Source organism: Agelaius tricolor, unplaced genomic scaffold (assembly GCF_023055355.1).
Source record: "Agelaius tricolor isolate 1412-34295 unplaced genomic scaffold, bAgeTri1.0.p SCAF_2, whole genome shotgun sequence".
Classification (NCBI taxonomy): Eukaryota; Metazoa; Chordata; class Aves; order Passeriformes; family Icteridae; genus Agelaius; species Agelaius tricolor.
Genome location: NW_027269262.1, coordinates 55,540,178 through 55,564,422, shown reverse-complemented (window position 1 = coordinate 55,564,422; position 24,245 = coordinate 55,540,178). Strand labels below are relative to the sequence as shown.

Sequence of the window (24,245 nt, the reverse complement as noted above, 5' to 3'; positions counted from 1 at the left end):
GGGTGATAACCCAACAGCAAAAGTTATCTTAGAATGAAAAAGGGTTTGCCTTCTTGGGTAGGTGAACACTGATGAAAACATTCATACACGTGAGTGATTCCACTGAGGTGAGGTCCATGGCTCACTTTAATACAGTAAAGCAGGTGTGAAAGCATTTTGAAGATGAGGGTTTTATTGATTTGCTTAAGAGATTCAAATAACATTTGCTAGCACATATTTCAGGTTTGGTTTCATATTTGAACTTTTCCCTTCATTAAGGAACTTTGGTGAAAAAGAGCTAGATTTTCATTTAAAGACGTGTATCTGAACTCTGCTCTGTTGGGCTTTAAATTTAAAAATATGCTTTAGAACTCTTCCAAAACGTTGGTTCAAATGAGGACCGGAGATCCCAATTTCTTCTAAACAGTGGTCTTCTTTTTGCAGCAGTGGAGTCACTAGGTCAGTTCCCTAAATCTCAAGAGAAATTTTGACACTTTCGCTGCCCCTCCTGCCCCCAAGTTGAAGCACATGTACAGCATCTGGATTGGCACAGAAAAGTAGTAATGGCTCCAAAGGCACTGTTATGGACTATCAGGTCAATAATCCTTATGTTAAGAAGGATTTACATGGTACAGAGTAATGGCGCTGTCATTTCTGAAGTAAAAATCCACTTTTTAATGAGCATGAAAATATTGTTTTGCACTCTTCGCATCAGAGATACATGGGGAGCTAAAAAGACGAACATATATAACTTCCTGAAATTAAAGCTCTCATTTAAATATTTGAATAAAATAATTGTTAAAATACTGTAGGTAGACAGCTACCGTGTGCCAAATAGGGGACTTTTTTGAAAATGTACTTATTGCTCTCAAATTTTTTCATCCTTACTATATTAGAAGAATTAAGGAATGTGCATATCATGTCTTCAAATAGAATTTTTATGGGGCAGTCCAGAAATAAATTTGGCTTAGGGCTTTGTTTTGTTTCGTTTAATTTTTTCTACTGTGTGATTTTCTCCTCCTTAAGGCAGAGGTTTGACACAATCTAACATACATGAGCCTGTTACAAAAGTAAGTTTGAAAATAAAGTCGGCGGCCATAGAAAACCAGAGTAGTGATTTTTTTTCCTATTAAAATGTTGTCTTCTCTCTGATTGAAAAAAATATTTTCTCTAATTGAAAAAAATAAAAAAAAAAACAAACCACACACACACACAAAACACCTTTCCTAAATATACCACATTTAGGGAAAAAGTATTTTCTTCACTGGTAACGTGGTTAACTCAGACTCCGTAAGAGGCATGGAAAGTCACCAAATCCTAAACAGAAAGAACGAGCACTGCAACAAAAATGGAGAGAATGAGTGCACATGACATTTTCATTGCATCTCTAACATTTTATAAAATTAAAGACCATTTTGAAGTATGTGTCTGATGGGAATCATCCTATATATAAGCATTCAACATTTAGTGAACAGAGTGCAACTGAGCACATAAATCACACTAAATAGCATTGACACTTGGTCAAAAGAAACATATATTTATTGCTCAAGTGTATGTCCAAGCTAATCTATGGAGAACCTTGCCATTATTTTTGTAATAAACAGTACTGTCTACAAAAAGGGTTAAAGAAAATGCATTCTGTTGCATCTGCTTACTAAATCCCTTACTTTAGTAGAAATTCAAATTTTGTAAAGATTATTCGTTTTATTGATGCATATAATTATAATCACAAGCCATCTGCTGATTTGGCAGGCATGGTTAAAATTCTCTAACTCTCATAACCTTTCAAGTACAGTGCCCTTGGGACTCTATTTCACTTTTATATTTTGGAAAACATGTAGGGACAAACAAGAGAGGTCATCTGCCGAAAGTCAGACCTGTAAAACATTAAAAGAATAAAGATCATGTCGACTGCTCTTGTTTTAATAGGGAAAAAAAAAGTATTTTCTATTTTGCTTCTCACTTCAGGAAGGATTATACTGGTTTTCATCACACACTTTGGGAATTTGAATTTTTTTCTAGGGATTAAAGCTCTCTCCTAGCACCTCTGGGATCTGGGTTCCAAGTTTAAACTAAAAGAACAAATATTGTTCAGTTTGGTTGCCACAGGTGAATTAAATGTATTTAACCTTGGCCTTAATTTTTCTTTTTTACACAATTCTCATTGCATTTCCATTTGAAATGTTTTAACAAACATTATTCCAATTTTTTTTTTTAATTTGTTTACTGAGTTTCACAGAGAGGCACCTATCATATAGTTAGCTTTTCCCTGTGAAGCTCAAAAGAGCATTTTGATTTATAGGGCTACAGCCAATAAGGCATAACACGAATGGCTAACATTCTTTGTCATAGCCCTTTAGAAACAAATGACTTTATTTATATTAGCATACCACTGACTACTGGTTAGCCACAGTTCCAAATGGTTGGGCTTTTGGTCTGTGAGAAGTTTTTTTGTGTCCATCACCATGTGTAGCCAAACTATTTTGTGCTTGACTGTCCTTTGTTTTTAAAAAAATCTTTGTACATGCCATTGTGGTAAATGTGGTGTTACTCTTCTGCTTCTAGCAGAAAACAACCATAAGGGGAAAAAAAACCCCAACCTCTAAGGTGCTTTCTCTGTCAAAAATAAAAAAAAACTATCCCATTTCAACTAGCTGTAGTACATTGACAATGCTGTGATTTAGGAGAGTGTTTTTGAGGGAAAATACAGGAAGATGGAAAAGCTATCTGCAGAATGGGATAGTCCAGTGACTTCCTGATATTAGCAGAAGGCAAAGGCAGTAACCCTTCAACAGGGTTGTCTTGGCTCATTCTGTATTGATTTGTATCTTGCAGGGACAAAAGATACAACTCTCACTTCTGTTTAATTAGTGTATCTGAAGGCCTGTATGCAACATGCACACTGCTTTACTCCTTTTGGAGGTTTGATTCTCACCCCACACCCTCATTATGAGAAGCAGGAGGGAAATGCACATGTTTAAAAGTGTCTTCACAGCTGAAACTAGGGAAACAGGCCGAGAGTAGCTCTGGTTTATTTCACAACCAATTAAGTATGACATCTGTTGAAACTCAGGAAATAAGTCTCCCTTCCCCCGTTCATATACTTAAGCTGCCAGACTTTTGTTTAGATATGATGAATTTCACCAACAAGGTTTTTTCCTTTGGGGTAAATACTTGAAATAATAATAATAATAATAATAATAATAATAATAATAATAATAATAATAATAGCAGCAATAATAATATTGTAAAATTTTTCTTCATTTTGTTTTTTACACTGAATTTCACTGAGTGCATGTGACTCAGATCTGTTTGACACTCACAAATCAAGCAAAGAATTGTGTTAACAATTCTTTGTCTAAACACTCACCTTACATGCTAAAAAAAGGGTATGTTTGTGGCAAGCAATGCAGGCATAATGACATTTTAATTTTTGAAAATCTGGTTCTTATTAACTCCCAAAGGCCAGCAAAAGTCATGAGAAAGAATTTGGGTTTTAATTTATTTACTTACATGGTTGAAAACTTGACTCGGAACTGAAGACACCAAATAAAACAGGGCAGGTGGAATCATGTATTGCTAAAACAAAGCAATACAGAAGAATCAAATGCAGATCCACTGTCACTGGTAACATCAGGTTCCTCTGGTGTGTGGCAGTTCATAGTAAAAGAAACACAGATAAGTTCTATTGGCAACTTTTATTCATATCAGACCCTTTCCATTTATCAGGCATTAATCCATGTGATGAATTTACTCACTTTAGTTCCTTCCTAAAATATTGTCCAATGCAAACACTAAAAGGATGGTGTTTCAGGCTATACCAACTCTTAGAGTTCTGTTTCTCTCTGTTCTGCTTAGAGCTTGATTGTCTTCTTTCTGCTATATCTAGACAAGAAATATTTACCATATGATGCTGACCTTCTCCTTTGCCTCTTGGCACTGGGCTCTCCTGTGTCTCTGACACCACACTGCTCATGTCAGAGCTGCAGCTAACTCTCCTTTTCTGCAAGTTTCACCAGCTACCAGTGCTCCCTTTTATCTGCTCATCAGCTTCACGCTGTTTGCCAGTTCTTTCCTACAAGGACTGGCACTGCCTTCCTTCCTGGAGGATGCTTTCCCATCTAATTCTCTTGCCTTCCCAGCCCTACTTCACAACACAGCTCACATGGCATCCGTGCTATTTCAGCTGTAAGATGCTGTTCAGTGATGGCCATAGGTTCCTTGGTTAGGAATCACCATTTGGTGAAATGTCAGCGTGCACAGTGGAAGTGGCTAGACCTGAGCCAGTCATCCAGATTCCCTTTAGAGTCAGAGGAAAGAGACATTTCTTGTGTGCAATTCATCTCACCCTGAAGGGTATGAAATGAGTAAGATGCATCACACATCTACACAGGCTCAGAGATGCCTGCAGGTTGCCTACAGGCTACCCAGAGACCATGGGAATCCAGCAGGTACTGCCTCAGAAACACATGTTTGCCTTTCAGGCATGTAAAGTTATGAAGATGAATCCTGTCTTTCCCATCCAGCCTACAAATTGGACTTGATTTCTTCTTAAATTGTCTCTACACAGAAATATTTCTCTCATATTCATACAAGACAGTGATATGGATAACATGATACACAGTAGATCAAAAGTCTCCTCTTGCTCCTCTCCTACATGACATTGATGAAAATCTTTGTCTACTTAGCTATTGCAGGAGAGCAGAATAACAGAAGTGAATACTGCTGTGCAGCTCAGAGGACTAAATTTTGCTCCTGAAATGTAATTTTTACAAAAGAGAAGGTTTCAGTTCCTTGTTTTTTTTTTTTTTTCTTAGAAGCCATTATATTTCCTTTTTAAAAAAGTTTATTTTCTCAAAACTACTTAAAAATAAAGAGAATCATACTGTGAAGATTTATCAATATCCATTAATTCAAAAATATTTTGAATCTGTTGTATTTTTTAAACACTGCTGATAGAAGCATTTCCAGAAATTTTCTTTTTCCTGTTAGTCACCACTTAGCATCCAGAGATAGTTTTAGGGGTGGTTTCTCTGTCTCCTCAGGCTTTCAAGACTCTGTTTCTTGAGCTTCAAAGTAAGAGAAAGATTGATTTGATTACAGTTTTGCACTATTTCAGTGGGTGATTTTAAGGATTCAGTATTCTCCATGCTTTCATATAAACTATAAACAAGCTTTCAGATAAAAATTTCAGATGCTGTGCATACTTTGCATAGATTTCAAGTATTTTCTTTCATTTTTCAAGAGATTTGATGACACAAGTTTAGATTTTTACAGAATTATTTATCATCCCATGATTTTAATACATAGGCATGTGATTTTTAAACAAATCATCTTTTAAATTCCTAAGGACAGCTTCTCAAAGTTCCTTCTGATCAAGGCAAAGTTGTTAAATTCTCCAAGTGAGCAGTTCAAGATTCCTTCAGGCTTCAAAGCTGCATGCAACTCCACAGATCTGCACTTAGCCTTGTGTAGTGGATGATCCCTATGGGACAGTATTTGTCCATGCACTTCCCTAATCCATGCCACACAAGGCACAGGTGGGCCTTGGAAGCAGGGAGCAATAGCTGGGTCTCTGATGCTGTTTTGCCTTTTCATACTCTTTCCCCAAGTGTAGGATAGGCACAGGAGTAAATTCTGCTGGAAGATAATGCTCAGCTTGATCTTATTTTGAAATGATGAATTTTACAAAGGGTGAGTGACTCTGCACCTCCAGTAGCACCTCCACAGACTCAAAGTCAATGAAAAGCATGCACAAGATTGTGGGCATTTATTGTGATATAAATTGGCACCAGTTCAATAAACACAAACCTTTATGAAATTATAATATTTCTTCTGAAAACTTAAACATAAGTTTAAGACTTTTCTTCCCAAAAATCAAAAATTTAGTGTCTATCATCAGAAATTGTCTTCTTACATATCCCTAAGTCATTCTGAATAGCATGAGAGAATAAACAGCTTTAGCCCTGAATGCTTTGGGCCCAGTGTTATTTATAGCAACAACATTAGCAACACCAGTTATTTTTATTGTTATTAATGTGACTTACATGCTACTATATTGTGATTATGGGAAATAGTACTGGGATATTGAGGAAGTGCAAGCTGCTTTCAATCAATGATTTCCAGCCTACAAACAGCAAGTTCAGCATTGCAGACACCCTCACAAGGTTTACTTCCCTGTTTATTTGGGGCTTGGTATCCATTTGTTAGTTTTATGATGATCCCTGTCTTTTACATTTACATGATACTTTAGGAGTAAAGAAGTAAAGTTTATAAGAGGAAACAGTAGGGAAGACACCATGGGTTGTGGCATTTTTCCTTCTTCCAGAATTTCCTGCAGAGATCCTCACAATAGGAATATCATCTGCTCAACAGATTCTTTAGAGAAGCTGCCTTCTAGCATCCCAGTTCCTTCAGTGTACAACATGAAGCTTTCTTCCACTAGGGAGATATTGAGCCTGGGTACTGACAGAATCCAAGCTAAGCAAACCAGATCTCAGGAAAGGTGAAACTCATTCCAAAGGTGAAGCTTTTTTTATTCACCATGTAGAAAGGATTTTTCCCTATTTCCTGCCCATGGATGAAGAAGATATAAAGTTCTTGAGAACTCAGGAAACCTAAGAAAAGCCCAATAACATGAGAAGACTTTGACTGTATGGAGAATAGTCAGGCTATCCCTGGGAATTTATTTTTTTTCTTTCAGGAACAGTGAGTGAGATACAGTGGGTTGGAAGAAGGAATATGGTCAGGGGAAGAATCTGAGACAAAAAGAGCATTACATAACAGTTTTCCCTGGTCTGACCTGAGTGATCAGGGGTTTCTGTGAATCATTAAACCCAATTAATGCACCTTCAGGAAATTCACTTTCACTTAATCCAAAATCAAGCAGGATATTGCTTCTAATGGTGCAATAAATAAATATCTGCCTTTTAAAAGAGCATAACCACACAGCTCACATTGTCTCTCTGCTCCGAGTGTTTGAGCTGTCAATACAACTTGCACAGCCTAGGATGCCTGACAGAAAGAAGTGGTTTGCCACAGTAGTGCTCTAAGGAAAGTGTACTACTCATTTCCTAGATGACCACTGAAGTGATCCCTTGGAATGCCATGGTGCTTTGCTTTTGTGTTCTCAAAAGGAAATTTATCATATTTTGAGCTGTCAGTCCTGCAAGGTTTACCTGAAGCCAGAAGCTTAAATTTCTTCTTCCATCTTTATATTAAGATGTCTATGTCCCTGCCACAAATTTGTCAATTTCCATTATCTCATGTGACAGCTAGCAAGGAATTCAGCCTCAAATAATAACTTCATACACAGGCCTGTTGCAGATGGAACTGCAGGTAGCTGAGCTCACCCTCACATGCCATGTACTCACATGACATGTGTGTGTATGCTGTCCCTTTGGTGTCCGGTGAAAATTTGCTTTCTCTGCTAACACCTGCAGATCTTACACTGAGGAAATCTCCCCAGATCAGGGTGACCTCCTCAGAGATATTTTCAGCATAAAATCATTTTATAAAAACACACCAGTTTAGAGTCCTGCCCTCAGTTATATGAAAAACATTTTCTGAATGTTGACTCAAACAGGACTTGAATTTTGGAAGAGCTGTCACTATGCCTGTCTTTAGCCATAGTCTTTGTAGCCTCCCACAAGAAAGCTGAAATAACCAGTAGTGAGATCTACTCTTGATCTTATATGGTGAGAAAAAATACATCTTCTTCAACCTAGCTGGAGATTAGGTGTTCTATTTACTTGCTATTGAATTACCTGTTGGAATTACATACAAAACATGAACAGTTTACTGAAAGTCTTAAATCATTGTCTTATTAAAATTTGTCACATAAAATAATACAAACTCTTTCCCTAACTGCATTAATTCTTGTGCTATTATCACTTATACTACTTAAACCAATATTTTACAAAGAAGTTTTCTAGTTCTTAGATCAGCAAGCTATAAATAAATATCCTCACTCAACAATCAGGTAAGATAAACTAGATGGCTACAAGGATCTTATCTTCCTGTTACAAACTATTATGCAATATTGCAAAAAACCCCCCTTTCATTAGCTTTTATATCCTTAGATTCCTACTCCTGTTGATGCATTTAGTAACGTGGAGAACATGGTGTTTGCCCAAAAAGCAATGTTTTTTCCATGAAAAAAATATGGGATTGGAAGGAGTTTTAAGTATTTCTTTTTTTTTAAATTGCTTTGCAAATTCTTTGCACAACAAACCTCGCCAATATGTAAACAGGGCTCTAGCTACTGTGTTTGTCCACAGCTAGAGCTACAGATGAACACAGTGTAGTTGTGTGATGACAGGAACAGCTGACTCATTAGTAGAGAGCAGTGAAAGGTAATTAACCCTGGGAAAAGTACAGCTGCCATGCGAGCTGTTCCTTTCTGTAGGATCTGATTAGAAATTAGTGTTAAACCACTGATTCTTTAAAAAAATGTCATTGATAATTCACTTTCTCTCTCAGGTGTAGCCCCTGAAAGGGGCCTAGGATAGAACCAGTGTACAAAAGGTCTTCTATCTAAAAAGGCCTTTTCTGAAAGAAGTGCCCACCTGTTTGGCTGCTTCTGGACTTTTCTTAACCATGAACACTGTCTCAGCTTTCAGTGTTTTGAGGACAGCCTCCAAGTACATGGGCAGTGCAGAGAATGCACTGTCAAAATGATTTAAGGCTGCAGGTTGCCATAATGGAGTCTTTAGTGAGGCTGGTTATTTAAAAGTCACAGCTACAACTTCTTGTGTCAGGACACAGTTCTGCTGCAAAATGATCAGACCTCTTCAAAAGAAAGCAAAAATCTGTCTCCTGAATAGGTAAGCACACCATATGAAAATAAAAAGAGAAAAAAAAGGATTATGCCCTGAGCACAAAAACCACCCCTCAGCCCATCCCTTTTTCTGCATGCACTTTGGCAGTTGAGGTACCAACTCAAGACACAGAGCCCATGATTTAATCAGACCCCAAACAACAAACCAGACTATTGCACACAGACACCTGATTAAGGCCTACTTATCAAGAATGAAATAATTATCACCTAAAATAACAAAATTTCCTTTAGTGCTCTTGGAATTTCTAAACTGCTGTTTATTGTTTACAGCTGTCACATGCAAAATAGTTTTGATCACCTCACTTTGTCAGACCTTCTGACCAGGAGTGTGTATTTGTATACCTGTGTGATTAACACTGAGTGTGTGTGAGTGCTTTCACTTGCAGATAGCTTCTACTATTGAGGTCCACCAGAGTGTCCTGGTTGTTTTCAATGCAGCCAGGCTTACACTAGGGAATCTGAATTTTAAGTGACAAAGTTTGCAAGACATCTATCCACAGGCTGATTTTTTCGTCTTGCCATAGTCCAGTTTGCTGCAAGAGAATTATTACTATTATTTTTTCTAATATGAAGTAGTACTATGGAGATATGTTCCTGTAGTGTTATTCTTAACTCAGTGCCACTGGTCATTTTTTATCACACATCTGAGGGTTCATATTGAAACAAACTTTCCTCTTTCAAATTATTTTAAATTAAGCACAGCACTTGTTGTGTGCGATATTTGAAGTTAATGTTACCACAAACATGTAAATAAATTTATATACACAGAAATGTATATATTTATACTCACACACACATATATATTCATATACACTCATAAGTAAATATATATAAATATATATATATATATATATATATATATATATATATATACACACACACCTTATTGACATTTTCAGCAATGAGACCAAAAATACTCAAAGGAAAATAGTTAAAGATATTTTCTCTGAGAAGGTTTCTCTATACAGGAATACAAACAGATTTTTATGATAAGGGTCTGATGTGTAAAGTTTACAGTTATATCCAGATTGCCTAAGATATTAGGAGAGAAGAGAAAGGAAATGTTTTTTAAATTATTTTGCTGTTCACCATATGTTTTTTTAGTAGCCATCCTTCTCACTGTTGTCCTTTTATATTTCTTTTTGTTTGTTTGTTTGTTTTGGGGGTTTTGTTTGGTTGGTTTTTTTGTTTTATTTGGGTTCTTTTGTTTGTGTTTTTTGTTTTTCTTTGGTTTTTTGTTGTTTTTTGGGGGTTTTTTGTAAAAAAACCTGCAGTGAAAGAGGAAACATTTCAAGTTGAGTTTCAGAGGAAGTTAAATGAGCTACTGCTGAACTGATGAATCCATGATGATGAAAATAATATTTGCTACATTAAAGTGTGTTTAGAAATGCACAAAAGCACTTTACAGCACTCTATGTTGTTATCCTCATTTAGCTGACAGGTGAAAAGACTTGCTGAGGGGCACAGAACAGATCAGTGGCAGAGGCAGGAAGAGAATTCTAGAATCCCTTTTTCCCAGTTATTTGCTCAATCATGGTACTTTCTATTTATGCCTACGACAGAAGACAGATGTCATTTCAGGAAATAATCTTTGTCTCACTTTAGAATCATAAAAGGTTCTGAAAAGAGAATTTGAACCACCACTCCTGGTGATGCAGATCTCATTTCATAAGTTTGAATAAATTGAACATGCTTTTCCTTGCTTGATTTACCTGATGCAAACATATAATGAGCAAAACTTTTTGCATAAGAAATCTGTCCCAAGGAACTTTTGACATGCACATTTTTGTATCTGACAAGTATTAGTCAATTTTTACTTTGATTTGCAAGGTGGTTTTATTCTTGGAGGTTTTTTCCCTGTGCTTTTCAACATGTTCCTAAGATCTTCAGGGCAATGCAATAGTGTAAGAAAGGCCTCATTATCTTTAGCAGTTAGGGTCATTACAAGTCTTTTAAATGGTGGCAGACTGTACTTCACATGGCACTCTTGAAGTTAATGAACATATGTGATTTGCATGTTGAGGGAAGGCACACTTCTTCCCTTTGTGTGACTTTCCCTTTCCTGGGACATGCCTGTCATGCCTAATGAAGAGAACTTGTTCAGAAAGGGCAAGATGAATGCACAGGATAGCAGAGTGGTAGCTTTATATTTCTTTTAATAAAAGTAGATTGCGTTTTTGGGTTTATTGTTCCTTTTGATTCCATATCAGAAAATGTCCAGTCAGCTATTTAGCAACAGTTTTTCCCAGAATTTGATGTACCAATTCTGACTATTAAAATATTTCTAAAATAATATGGCTGGAACAGTCAAAAATCACAGGGAGTGAATAGAGAAACTTAGGTTATGCTTGTGTTTAAGAAGTGACCACTTTTACTAAACCTAACCAGCTTCAGAACTTCTACAGAGATCCAGTGCAACCATAGCAGCACCCCATAAATGGGTTGCCCTTGAAACCCATAAATTCCTAACTAAATGTAAAAACAGGTACAGTAGAAGGACTGTGGCAGTGGCAGCTAAAGAGCAGGTGCGCAGCAAACATCAGAACCGGCCCAGGACCCTCGTGCCACGGAAGAGGGCGGTAACAGAGTAATTAAACCCACACAGTTTCTCTGATCTTGGTTCTGCTGATCTGTGTGCTCAGGCATCTCCTGCTGGCCTCAATCCTGCCACTACTGGGCAGCTCTTCCGTGAGCAGAGCGTGGCCATCTCTTACCGAAGGCAGCAGCGGTCCCCCCACGCAGTGCCTCACAACAGAGATGACTCCAAGGGGAAAGTCATCTTGGCTGGAAAAGAGTAAACATGTTTTAGAAGAAAACAAACCCTGTGTTCCAGAGTCAACGACGCATACTCTTTGAACTTTCTTTTAAAATTACTCTGAAATCATAAGGTTGTTATGGAGTGGTTTTAGTCAAAATAATGCATATCATTGTAACACAAGCCTTGAAGTTAAGTGGCTACTTTAATGAAACATAGTTGCCATAGTTACTGTCGGCGAGCAGAGAATAACTTTTAGCTCTTTTGAAGCTATAAATTAAGAAGAGGAAGAAATAAACAAGAAGAAGAGGAAAGGAATTTAGTTTAAGAAGAGGAAAAGGAATAAACAAGCATGCAAAAGTTTATTATTCAGTGTTTCATGCCTGATCAACTCTTAAAAAGGAAAACTCTCCCTAGACTAGGACATTAACTTTTTCTAGTTGAATCTATAATTGCCCATCAACAAACACAAAATTACTTTTCAACTCTCCCCTATGTCTGCTTTCATGTTTTCCCCCATTTTTTTTTCTCCTGAAGAAACAGTTTTTCAAAGTTCTGCTTGCAGAATTTTGTTAATAACTGCCATTTTACAGCACCTAAATTGCTATAAAAATAATGTTCTAAAGGAAATAATGTATTGCTTAACACAACTCATGAAATCCATGGTCTAGCTCTATTATTCATTATGAACACTGTCTTAAAGCTGATGAGAGGGAAATGAGAATTTATCATGGTGAAGATGTCTTCTAGGACCAGCTCCATTGTTTTTCAGTTTAGCATTGAGATGTGCTCTATCCCTGAAGTGTTAATGGAGGTCACTGCTGTTGCTCTCCTTTAGTGTGTCGAAGCAAAAGAGTTCCTACATAGTTGACTATTGAGAAACAAAATGATGTTCTTCCCAGTATATCACCTTCAGCTTATGAGCCTCTAGAGCAGTCGTGATTAACAGGACTTTTACAAAGTTTCTGTGTAGTTACAAGGACAGCTTCAATCTTCTGTCATTTTTTTGCATTAGCTATGATTATGCTTTTACCACCAAAATGCATTTATTCTAAAGGTAACAATACCGACTCAGAGAATAGCTTATGTTTCATCTATATTTATCAGCACTCACTGTACATTTGTGTCTTCATTACCAGGAAATATTAAGGGACATTGTGCCATCTATTCCTGTTTACAGTTTATTATGCAGAGATAGGAAACACTTAGCATGTAAAATGAATGTAGAAATTATTCCTGGATAGAAACACGGACATTTCCCACTCGTTGGCTCTTTCTCCTCCATCACCGGATCAGAGTGTAATTGTCAGTAATCAGGCCTGCTTGCTGCTGATAAAACCACTCTGAATGCTAGCAGCCTTCTTTGTGTGATGACTCAATTATTCCAGAAGTGCCTCATCAAATCTGCCCCATCAGCTGGGCTAATAAATAAGGAGAAGAAACTGGCCCCCCAAAGCAAATTATAAATCCATTTGCATTAACCATTTCGCTGGTCCATGATCTAGGCAGAAATAAGCATGGCAGATTGCGTTAAGCTTATTTGAATATGTTTATAATGTTTACAGCTTGCAACCTTTTTTTTTTTTTTTTCACAAGGTGTTGGAATTATCGGTCATGAATAGCATCTAAATGCAGTTATGTTAATTACAGCAAAGCCTCCGGCATCTTTGAGGGATAGTTTGTTGCTTAAATCAGGTGAAAGTTAAACTCCTCTGCTTGGTGAAATATGATCTTGGCTTTGGAGTTACTGCCCTGTTTAAAAGAGAGGATAAGTGGAAGGGAAGTTTTTTAGAGGTACTAGAAGGGCAACTGCCTGGGTTACCAGCCTGTCTCACACTGCTAATGTGGCCTTCTGTTCATCTCAGGGTAGAACAAAATAAGATAAAGTTTAGCATTAAAGTTGAGAAAGAAAATGCAATTGTTGAAACAGCAATAATCCTGCTTCCTGTGTACTTTGTACTAAATGAAACAAGGGTAAAGACGAGTACTCTGCCCCAAGGAAACTCCTTTCTGAAGCTCAAATCATACACAAAAAAAGAAAATGCTTCCAAGTAGAGTCCTGCAGATTTCTTGCAGGGAGCGTGTAGGTGTTGAAATTCAGCTACTCATGAGCTGAACATTTTACATGTACTTCAGGATCTCCCCGAGGCTTGTGCAGAACTTAATGTAAAGTCACAGACTTCAGACTGTGAAGGATAAAGATCTTACTGAAGTCCAGAGTTATCTTTATTTATTTGTAATGGTATCTTTCTTTCACATGTTATTTTCTCAAATACTAAATACACTGCATCATTTTGTCTTGGGAAAGATAATTCACTGTCACTGTAGAACCACAAGAAATGTTCAGGGATCATAATGGTGAGCGCATTGGATTTTGTTTCTTAGACATTGCTTTTATTCTGAGTTAACAAATCACAAACTGAAGCCATGATTCATTCCCGCATTTGCAGTATATCAACCAAAGATGTGGCAAATGAGAGAAAATCAAATTAACCTGTTGGAAATGGAATCTATTATGCTTAAAAAAGTTTTGGGATCTTTCACAAATATAGTGCAGCTTTGAGTATTGAAATTCTGATAGAGAAAACAACTTGGGACTTCTGATGAGATAATTTTTTTTGTTCTACAATATGTCTTTTCTCATTTTAAAATCCCCAGGAGCTCTGGTAATCTGACCTGAATGAGTGGACTTTTACCCACAGACGATGGGTCAATCAAAATAGCTGTTTGAAGGGATTTGTCACCAACATCTGATGTAGAGGATCAGGACCTAAACTGTCATTCACATCAGTATCCTGGTATGACTCATGGATCTCAGTAGGATGGCACTTCAGAGTCAGTACAAAATCATGTAGCACTGGAAATGGCTATAAACCAAGGAATGAATTGCAAAGGCTCCAGGTGACTTCACTGAACAATTACACTGACAAATCAAGCAACTCATATATTCCATCTTTTTGGGTTTATAAAGTTTATTATTCTAGTTGAATTGAGATGATGGTTGAAAAGGATGGAAGCTTTCTTTATAGGCAAGTAGCCTTCACCTTCTAGAATAAAAAATACATAGACAGTTGAAGTGTAAGCATAATTTAGTGCCTGTAAATTGTTTTGAATTCTTGATTAAAAAAGAGAAATAAGTTAATGCAAGCTATGAATAGATTGGGCGAAATGAAGATACATGTGGACCCGAGGGGAGTGACCCCACCAAGGAACCTTGATTGACAAATAAATAAGTTAGCTCTGCCTCATTTCTATCAACAATGATCTTATCATCAAAGCCACCAACAACCTGGTTTGATGTACTTTGTGGGCTCTTGTGTCTGAGATCTTATTTTCTCCAGTTGGTATTGCAGATTTTTGTTCTTGCAATACCTCAAAATTTGGCCCATAATCAATTTTATAACACCTAAAACTTCCTAAATAGATTCAGTATAAAGCCTTGATATTCCTGTAAAATCAGCTCCAAGTCTTTTTCTGCTACCTGAACTATCAGATCCCAACATTTATATTTGAAATATAACTTACTTCTTGGAGTGAGGACAGGGGTGACACACAGTTTATGTTACATTAAGGGCATGTCACATCCCATGACACAGCATAATCCTGCAGACCCTGTTTGTAGCATGACAGATGCATGACATTGTGTTAGACTTTTTATGAGACACCCTATCTTCGAATGTGGGTACTCACCCACGAATCACCTGAATGGCAGCCAGCACCCTGCAATGTGAAGGAAATCAAACCCAGCACATTTAAACTTGCTAACCACTAGCAACTTCTGCTGTGTTCAAACACAGCAGAAGGGTGCAGGTTTTTGTGTTTTGCCACTGTTGCTTGTAGTTCTTCAGTACAATTTTAAAAACTGCCCCCCAGACTCTTCCCAGTTCAAACTCCTTTTCTTATAAGGAGGACTTTCAATACACTAGCTTATTATGTAAAGCTAAATGTGCAAAGTTTAGTATGTTTTTCCCTGTCCTTTGTGCACTTTTCCAAGTGGATCTCAGCTGTGCTGTCTTAACTCTCGGTCCCTTAGGATGCAGAGAGACAGCAGATGGGGTTAGGGCAGAGGGCTGATGCTGCTGACAGCAAACGGCCTGGTTGTTGAGTGGAAGCTGTGAGCGTCAGGAAGCTCCTTTTCCCCAGAGAACCAACTAACCACTGAAGAAAGTTGAAAATGAGCCCTTTGAGAAACGCTATTAAAAGTAGTAAAAAATTGCAATTGTGCAGATGATGTGCTGCTGTGTGGTTATTCGGATGCTAATGAGTTTGACATCAGGGAACTCAAAGGGGTTGCAGCTACTCCCTTATGTGATTTAGTTCTTTATTGGCAATCTTTGAGAAAATAAAGGAAAAATATATTGTTAATAAATACTTAAGTTGCTAGAATTTTTAGACAAAAATCCGCTAAGTTTAAGTCTTTAGAAAGCTTTGCTCACCATTGTAGTTATTCTCAGCGATCTTTTGTTTTAGGTTACTGTGTTTTGAACAAAGAGGAAGAGGAAGGTAGAAGGCTTTGAGACTTCTTTTGTGGTTTTGGGTTTGTATTATGAATGTTGAAATAGAATAACAGGAAAATGGGTCTCTCAGGATAAACATCATCTCTTTCAAGTAAAATGTAGTTTCAAAAAAAGCTTTAAGAATCCTTTTGGTATTGGGATGGTTTGCTCTGGGTTTTCTCCCTTCTTTATCATCTTACATCTGTTGTCTGTTTCATTATTTGATCAAAGTGTACTGATTATAATTAAAAGTACTTGATGGGATGAAACCAGCATCCTATCTATTGGGACACGAGCAGAAATTAGTCGCTCAAGAAACTCCAGTTTCCCTGAGAATCTCTTTGGAATGAGCCTTTGCAATTTCAGAACTGTAACGTTAAAAATTTTGTTGAAAAAGACATCATTAGATATCATTAAAAGAACAGTTAAAGTTCTGAAAGTTTATTTGCAAACTTTGCCATAATTGGAATATCTTCAATGACTAGATTGATTTTACAAAATACACTGGATGATATGTGAAACAGACCTCCGAAGACGCAACTGAGCAAAATTTTAATATTTTGGTCACTACTGTTAGGAGCAACCTCTAAATAAAACTTGCCCTTAATAACTGCTCATTGTCAGATTCTTCCAGGTTGCAGGTACCTAGAACTTTAAGTGTTAGGAGGGTTTGGGTAGTCAGTATTTCTGAAAACAAGGATCTCGGTGTTGTACACTCAGATGTAGACTTCTGCAGCTCTACTTCCTCTGCTGTCACTGTTGATTTAGCATAAAGTCCCTCACAAAAAGGAATAAAAATTCAGCGTGGAGAAATGTCAAAGATTTCCTTAATTTGGCTTAAGCTGAGAACATTCTCAGCCTGCCAAACTTTAAATTTTAATATTTGAAGGCAGAAAAAATAGAATGGAGGGGTTTTCTTCTGCTTTTAAAATCTTTCAGAATGCTTCTCAGTTATTTTACATCATGAACTGAACCATCCCACTCAGTCAAAGGGGTTTTGATGCAATTAAAATATTTGACTAAGGATTTCTACATATAGAAACGGTAGATTTTTGTCCACAAAGGATGAAAAACTTTTCTTAGAGCAGGTCTATCTCACAAGAGGGAAATAATGATGTAAAGAAATTACTATAAGAAAAGAAAAAAAACATATTCATTATGCCTTTTAGAAGCACCATCGATGCCTCCAAACCGCTGAAGAAAATATTGCGCCAGGATTATTTACCCATTTGATTTAAAGAGTATCTCGTTTCACCTATGTTCTATTTAGTATAGCTGGGTTTTTTGTTTTGTTGGTTTTGTTTTTCTTTCTTTGTCTGTTTTTTCTAGAGAATGAATTTGAGGATTATCTGTTAAATCAGGCAAGGCATCTTGGGCTGTGTGACAAATTTGGTCCTTTGGAATCTGCACATATTTTCACCTGGAAACACGCAAAGGTGGGATAATTTATTTACAAAATTTTATTTGAGTAGAAATATGTTTATATATTAGTAGTAGAATACTATGTGGTTTCATGTGTCGTGCCTCATGCACTAGGATCACTTTTCTTGCATAATATCTGCTGGTTTAAGTCTTCAACAGTCAGATATAGCAGTACTAAACAGTAGAAGAGATGAGAAATTTTGTAAATGCATAGAAATTCTAACTCCTAAGTTTGTGAACTACACTTTTTTAGCCATACATTCTGTCAGTAACACAAGTATCTTTGAATCTATATGACTCCAAGAATGAGAATATATTTCACAGTGCACTGGTTAAATTTAAAATTAATTATTCATAACTTATTGGTGATTTTTATATATATGTATAAGGTTTATTGGTTTGGGTCTTTTTTAACGATATAGCAGTTGGGTGGGCTAAAACTTTAGTGTATTTAAAAAGACCTCAAAGCATCAAAGCTTTTATTTTTTACGGACTCTTTCTTCTAAAAATTATGTTTAATGTTTAATAGCACAGGAAATAGTGACAACACCTTGAACTACAGAAAAAATATTAATCTAGGAAGAAAAACCTCCAAAAAGTAGCCTGGTCTGAGCTGCATTTCAGCTTAGTATACTATATAATTTTTCTCTGAATTTAAAAACTGGCAGTTGCCCCTTAATTTTATGAAGCTGTGACTCTGCCCTCTAAAGCCTTGGTAAAGAAGACTAATAGAAATACTTGGCACATGTTGGTTACCTAAGGGAATAATAGAACTATTTGCTGTAGTCGTTTGGCAAAAGGACATAAACATATGGCTTTGGTTTATATTCAGCATGGCCAGTTGTGCAAAGTTGCATGGATGAAGTATACAACAGCAGTGACAACTCAGAAATCAGAAGTGAGAATCAAAATAAATCATCCTCATTACAAAGCTAGTCAAGCTTGCCTCTGATCTAAGGCTTATTTTATCTCTGCATATTTTCAAGTAGTGAATTCAATATAAAAAATCTACTTCTCACAAACGGGTACACCATTCAATCACAGTAAAAAATGCCAAATTGTTGATGATTTATATGTGTTATAAACATGCTCTAAAGTTTGAATTTAGTAAATGTACTTATTTTAATTCCCAAGAAATTCATCGAGCTGAACCAATTATTTCCATGTCATTCAACTTTTTCCTAGAGAAATCAGGCACATCTTTGAGCAAGCTAAAGCAAAATTTTCAAAAATAAAGATGTGATGACTCCTTGGTTAAGAATAGTCAAAATCACTAAAAAAGGCATAATTTTAGTGATAGTCTTTAGGAATATATTTCTAAATATTTTTTGTTTCTTGTCATCAACATATTATTAAAAAAAAAAAAGAAAGGAAAAAAAAAGAAGAGCAAGAAACTTTAACCGCATTGCAAGCAATGTTCCTAAAAAAAAATTGTATTTGGATTCTGGATTATTTTTACGGCCAGCAATGAAAATACATAACTTTTTCTAGAAGCTGTTATATGTGTTCTCTGCATTTCTTTCTCTCACTATACTTCTCACCGTCAGTGTAAGATTAGTAATTCATATTAAAAATGTTACCATGGACTAAGAGAAAGATTTAGTCAGCACACATATAGACATTCAGAGAAATAGTGATCTGCTCCTCTGGGTGGGCTATAGGAAATCTTGCCTTCAGATTATTAAAATTTTTTTTCTCTATGACTTTATTCTCTTTTTATGTGGTAAAATCTTACATGAGTTAGTGAAAAGAAATATCGAAATATAAGTATCAAAACCACTGAAAATCTTGCTCTGAGGGTTTTACTGTAGGGAGAATTATTTACTGTAGAGAGAAGTACACAGAGTGCCCTGTCACCTTGGGACACAGTATAGCACAGTCCTGTTCATTGTCCTTAGCAGAATCTGACTTCATCTTTTAAGTCTGTGGCTTGTGTTGGAGATTTAAGAATGGATTTGTGTGCTTTAAAAATCAGAGAGTTTTTCTTCTGACTGAGTTCACCAAGCTTGTGACAGACATAGCTGTTATCTCAATACTAACTTTGGTAATTCACAAATTAAAAAGAGTAGAGAAAAGTGATTCTTTTTCCTGACCTCCTTTACCAAAATCAGGTACAGTTTGTCCCAGTGAAATGATTCCCTGAATTTAATTTTAAAAATCAGGTATAACTTTCAGTCAGAAACTCACAGTGCAATGATAAATCTTATACTCTTTATCTCTAGATGAACTGGTGATTTCTATTCCTCTAGCTAGTTATGCAAAAGGAAACAGACTGACACTCCAGCAGTGTGAAACCCACTCCAGGAAAGCCACGTTTGTGTGAAGATTACAATGGAAATTAAAAACTGCATAGCTCTTACATGAGCTCTTTCCAGGAGATGCATTTCACTTTTACCTATGTCAGCAGCACTGGCTTCCCTAAGCCATAGTTTATTTCACAGTAATGTGCTGTAAAACTATCCTACCCAGATAGTAGTGTCAATTCAGTTTCTGAAATTCAAAATAAAAAATATGCAAGTAAACTGAAATAGTTGCTATTATTATTGTTGTCGTTATTATAATTTATTGCACATGCCCTATTTTCAGCTGTTAGTCATATTCTTGGATCCTATTATAAAATCACTACATGCACATGTGCACAGACAGACTCCAGGCACACAAAAAGCCAAACTCAGAGCCAAATCCTGATTCTCTCACTTGGGGAAGTATTTCCAGGTGCTGCTCTTGAGTCTGTTAACTGCAGTGGGATGTAAAAACAAAAGAAGTACCATTTGGTTCCTGCAGCCAGGAACTCTGAAATAGTTTGCTCAGAAAGTATGATTGCTGCTATTGGACAAGTAAATTAATCTGGAGAAACATGAATATCCTGTAGCAGTTAAAAAGTAAATTTTTACAGTTTCAGCCAAGCAGAATTTGGGGTATTGTCAGTGACTCCAGTCAGTTTTCTGTGATCTAGTTTTTGACTTAAACTTATATCTCAATCAATATTGAAGGAAAAGTGGAAGAAAGACCAGAATGAAATTCACAAAGTCAGGCAGAGGGCATTCATAAACCTCAGGGGATTTATTGGAACATGTTTTCAGAAAATAATTCAACATCAATATCTTCAGTAAATTTTGAGATCACAGAAATGGAATATAACTGAAGCAGAGAGTATTTATTTCTTAGCCTACTTGCTTAATGATTTGGGACTGCAGAGCTGCTACACCTCTGTCCTTGTGTTTCTGACTGTGTATTTCCCACTAATTCCTTCAGAGTCCATTAGCTAGCTTCAACTAATTTTGAAAAGAGAATGTTTAGATGAGTTTAAAATCCATCAAATCAAAGAATCTAGCTATAAAAGATTAAGTGGACTTAGTTCCACTATTCATTGGCCATTATTTTTATAAAGCTTGTCCTTAAATTTATGGGACTATAACCCCCAATAAAATTTTCCTGGCAAACATTTCATTATCCCCATGGTCCTGATGGCTAAAAAAATTAACAGTGAGATATTGTGTGAGGATTTTGTGCAGACATGACCATTCTATTTACCCCTTATGGATTCCTGACTCGAGACAACACATGCAGTGTGAGGGAGGGTGACCGTCCCCCTGCTTTGACAGCATGAAGCACCTTCCAGAATCCATCCAACCTTTACAGTCACAACAGTAATGATACATGTCTCAAATTAACACCTTCATAACAAGTACCTCTTACAATGTTGGCTAGAATTTCTCAGAATTCAATCCTTTTGTTGTTCCATGGGTGATTTGAAAGTTTGAATGCTTCTTGCTGATCATCCTTTGATGTGATTTCATGTAAAATTATCACTACGCAGATGAAAAACAGAAGTGAGACACTTCGTTCACTTTGTATCAGTATCAGGCAGTCTCTAAAAGAACTGTCAAACTCCAAAGATAAGACATTTAAATTTTGAGCAAGAGAAGGGTTTTTATTTTGCTGACACAGTTTAGAGATTTCAGTTTCATGCAGTTACTTTTGTAATTCAAGTTAATGCATAGGACTAATTTGTAAGTTAAGGTGTCTTTTGTGCAATCCAGACATGATGATTATTTTGATATGTATATGCACCAGGCTAAACTGTCTTATAAATTATAGGTTTGAGTTGATATAAAGATATCTCATAGTGTGAAACTTTTACAAGGAAAGAAAATCAATTGAAAAATCACCTGCATTGATTTTATCATTGGTTTTCACTCTTTGTGCAGTTTTTAAATATTCATCACAATGCAACCTGCTGTTTAGACCAAAGTAACTGCTGTTCAGTAGAAGCATTGGGCGCTTTTTGTTTCATAATTAAAAGAGCAGCACTGTGATTGGTGTGGTATTTATTATGAAATGATGACAAAGGAGTACCAGTGGTTTTAATAGTTTTAGCTTACAGGAGCTGTTGTTAATTTTGTCTGTAGAGTTGCAGGTGAAATAATGCACAGTGGATAAATAGTCTATATTGGTTTAACTGAACATAATATATAGTGTGTTCTGGAGTTGTTTGTCTCAATAGACTATAGTAATCAAAAGTAATGAACCTATTATGTGCAGGACCTTGGAGAGCATAGAATGGCAGTAAAAGTGTGGCACATAAAAGGTTTATTAAAGGAAATTAAAGTCCATCATTGCCACACCTGCTCCCCTATTATAAGTCTATGGCAGGTCAGTGCCTTCAATCACAACTCAGCATCAGAGAACAGAGCCATGTTTCCCATTACCATTGCAGTCACATTGCAAAAACTCGTTCTCCAGCTTTTAAGGATAGTAACAAGTAAAGGCTGCCATCAGCCCCACTACATAAACAGAAGCTCCTCATGTTTTCCCCTGCTAATAATCAATATCAGATGTAAATTTAAACAGAGAAAAGGTATAATTTTTTGGCTTTGATGTGCATTTCCATCAGTTTATATTTTCATTTCAAATATCACTAACCTGTGTTCTAGAATTAAACTTCTTCAAGTCCATGAATACCCTTTTCAAATGTTTGTGTTCTCTCTTTCAAACTGGTAATTTGATTCCAATATCTGCTTATAATGTTCAAACATATATAAAAACAAATAAACCCCAGGAAATTAGAGAAATGCTTTTTATCCCCTAGAAAGGCTGACTTTACTCTTTATTTCTCAGGTCAATTTTGTAATATTCTGCAATGTTCTTTCAGATAAGACCTTTGAAACATCTCCGTAATCTGAGTCATATTGAGCTAAAAATAAAGCATACTCAGATCTTCAGACTCTATAAATGGAAAAAGGCACAAACAGGACTTCTTGCATCATTCCTCAGTCCAGTGCAGTTCAGCAGATCCTCAGAAAGAAAAAGTGAAATAATTGACAGGATCCTCTGTTGACATCAGTATTTATCTTGTGACATTTTTCCAGGGAGAGATGCCTGGCAACTTCTGGTCTCCATATCTACCTATCGCCCAACACAGTTTCATAAATCAGACACTGGTGTCTGCAAACTGTTCTGCAGAAGCTCATGGGAATTGCTTTGTCTACAATGTATTTATCATCACCATTTTACAAACAGGGAAACTGAGATTCAAGTAAAGACAGATAGCAAGCTTCCTTCAGAGACTGAAGAAAAATTCCATAGTCCCCAAAATTTTGCTTAGAAAAAAATTCCTGGTGATAGAGTCTTTCTTATGTATAAAGTGTTACTTTTAGAAAGGAGTTTGCCTCCCTGGACATGGTCAAAATTGCACTGTTGTACAATCTGCTATATGTCACTGCAGTTCTCCACACCACAACATGAAATCTTAATCCCTTTGAATTTCAGGGGTTTGCAATAAAATCCCTGGATTGAAAGCCTACCCCTATAATTATGTGTCTGGGCCACATCCAAGACCAGAAGGTGCATATTTCCAATTTGGGTTCAGATGTAGCCAAAAGTGTAGTGAGAACAGCTGATCTTGAAAGAATTCTCTTATTGCAGTTAGAAAACTTATGACATCAGCTGACTTTTGGGGGGTTCTGGGGTTTTTAATTGTTTGGGTTTGGTTTTATTTAATATAAAATACAAATGTGGATACTACATCCTCCCAAAAAATCTATAAATCCATAACTCACTGTCTCTTCCAGCAAAACTTCTTAAACAAGTAGTTGATTAAGTGTTGAAGAATTTCAAAGCTGTACATCTGTAGTTATGCATTGCCAAGCAAGAAGGTTTCATGCCTTAAGGACGAAGTTGTAAGAAATGCAGGTTCCAAAATATCTATGGAGCTATGCCTCAGTTACAATGAAAATGCAGAGTTCCTGTAGTCATGGCAGCTTTCTGGGACCTTTTGTTTCAGGAGGTGGATGCTGAAAGCAGCACTCATGCAGCATTACTCTTTCTAACCTTATGCCTTCAGCTAACACCTGTAGACCTCATAATTAAACCTTACAGAGTCACTCATAACTATCACTTTATTAAACAAATCTGCATCATTAAAGGTATCTCCTAGGTATTTACTAGATATTCACAGATGGCTTTTTATCTCTTTGACAAGATTAATAAGGCATGATTATTCTTTTTTTTCCTATTACTGTCTGGCCTTTGGAAATGTGAAAAAAAAAAGTATTGGAGTTTTGTTTTTTTTGTTTTTTTTTTTCTCAATGGCAAAAGGTATGAATTAAAGACCTTGTGTTAATATTGCAGATGGATGCAGATGGGGAAAATAAAAAGCTGCGCACACGCTCCAAAGGAACCAAGGGTGAGTTAGAAAGCACACTCCACGACCCTGTGCCCAGAACACCATGAAATATCATAGTTCCTGTGC

The 24,245-nt window shown here is 36.4% G+C and overlaps 1 protein-coding gene across 8 annotated transcripts in view; it reads left to right on the top strand.

Moving 5' to 3' along the window:
• ST18 (ST18 C2H2C-type zinc finger transcription factor) overlaps positions 1-24,245 on the top strand; it is a 169,528-nt gene that overhangs the window by 76,678 nt on the left and 68,605 nt on the right. For 4 of the 8 annotated variants that reach the window (XM_071419354.1, XM_071419343.1, XM_071419361.1 and 1 more), the window contains 2 exons: positions 17,399-17,505; positions 24,125-24,179. The exons of 1 other annotated variant lie outside the window; for it this stretch is intronic. In XM_071419354.1, the coding sequence (XP_071275455.1) occupies positions 17,399-17,505; positions 24,125-24,179 (162 nt within the window). The remainder of the gene's footprint in view (positions 1-17,398; positions 17,506-24,124; positions 24,180-24,245) is intronic. 3 more of the 8 variants (XM_071419377.1, XM_071419372.1, XM_071419378.1) reach the window with 1 other exon arrangement.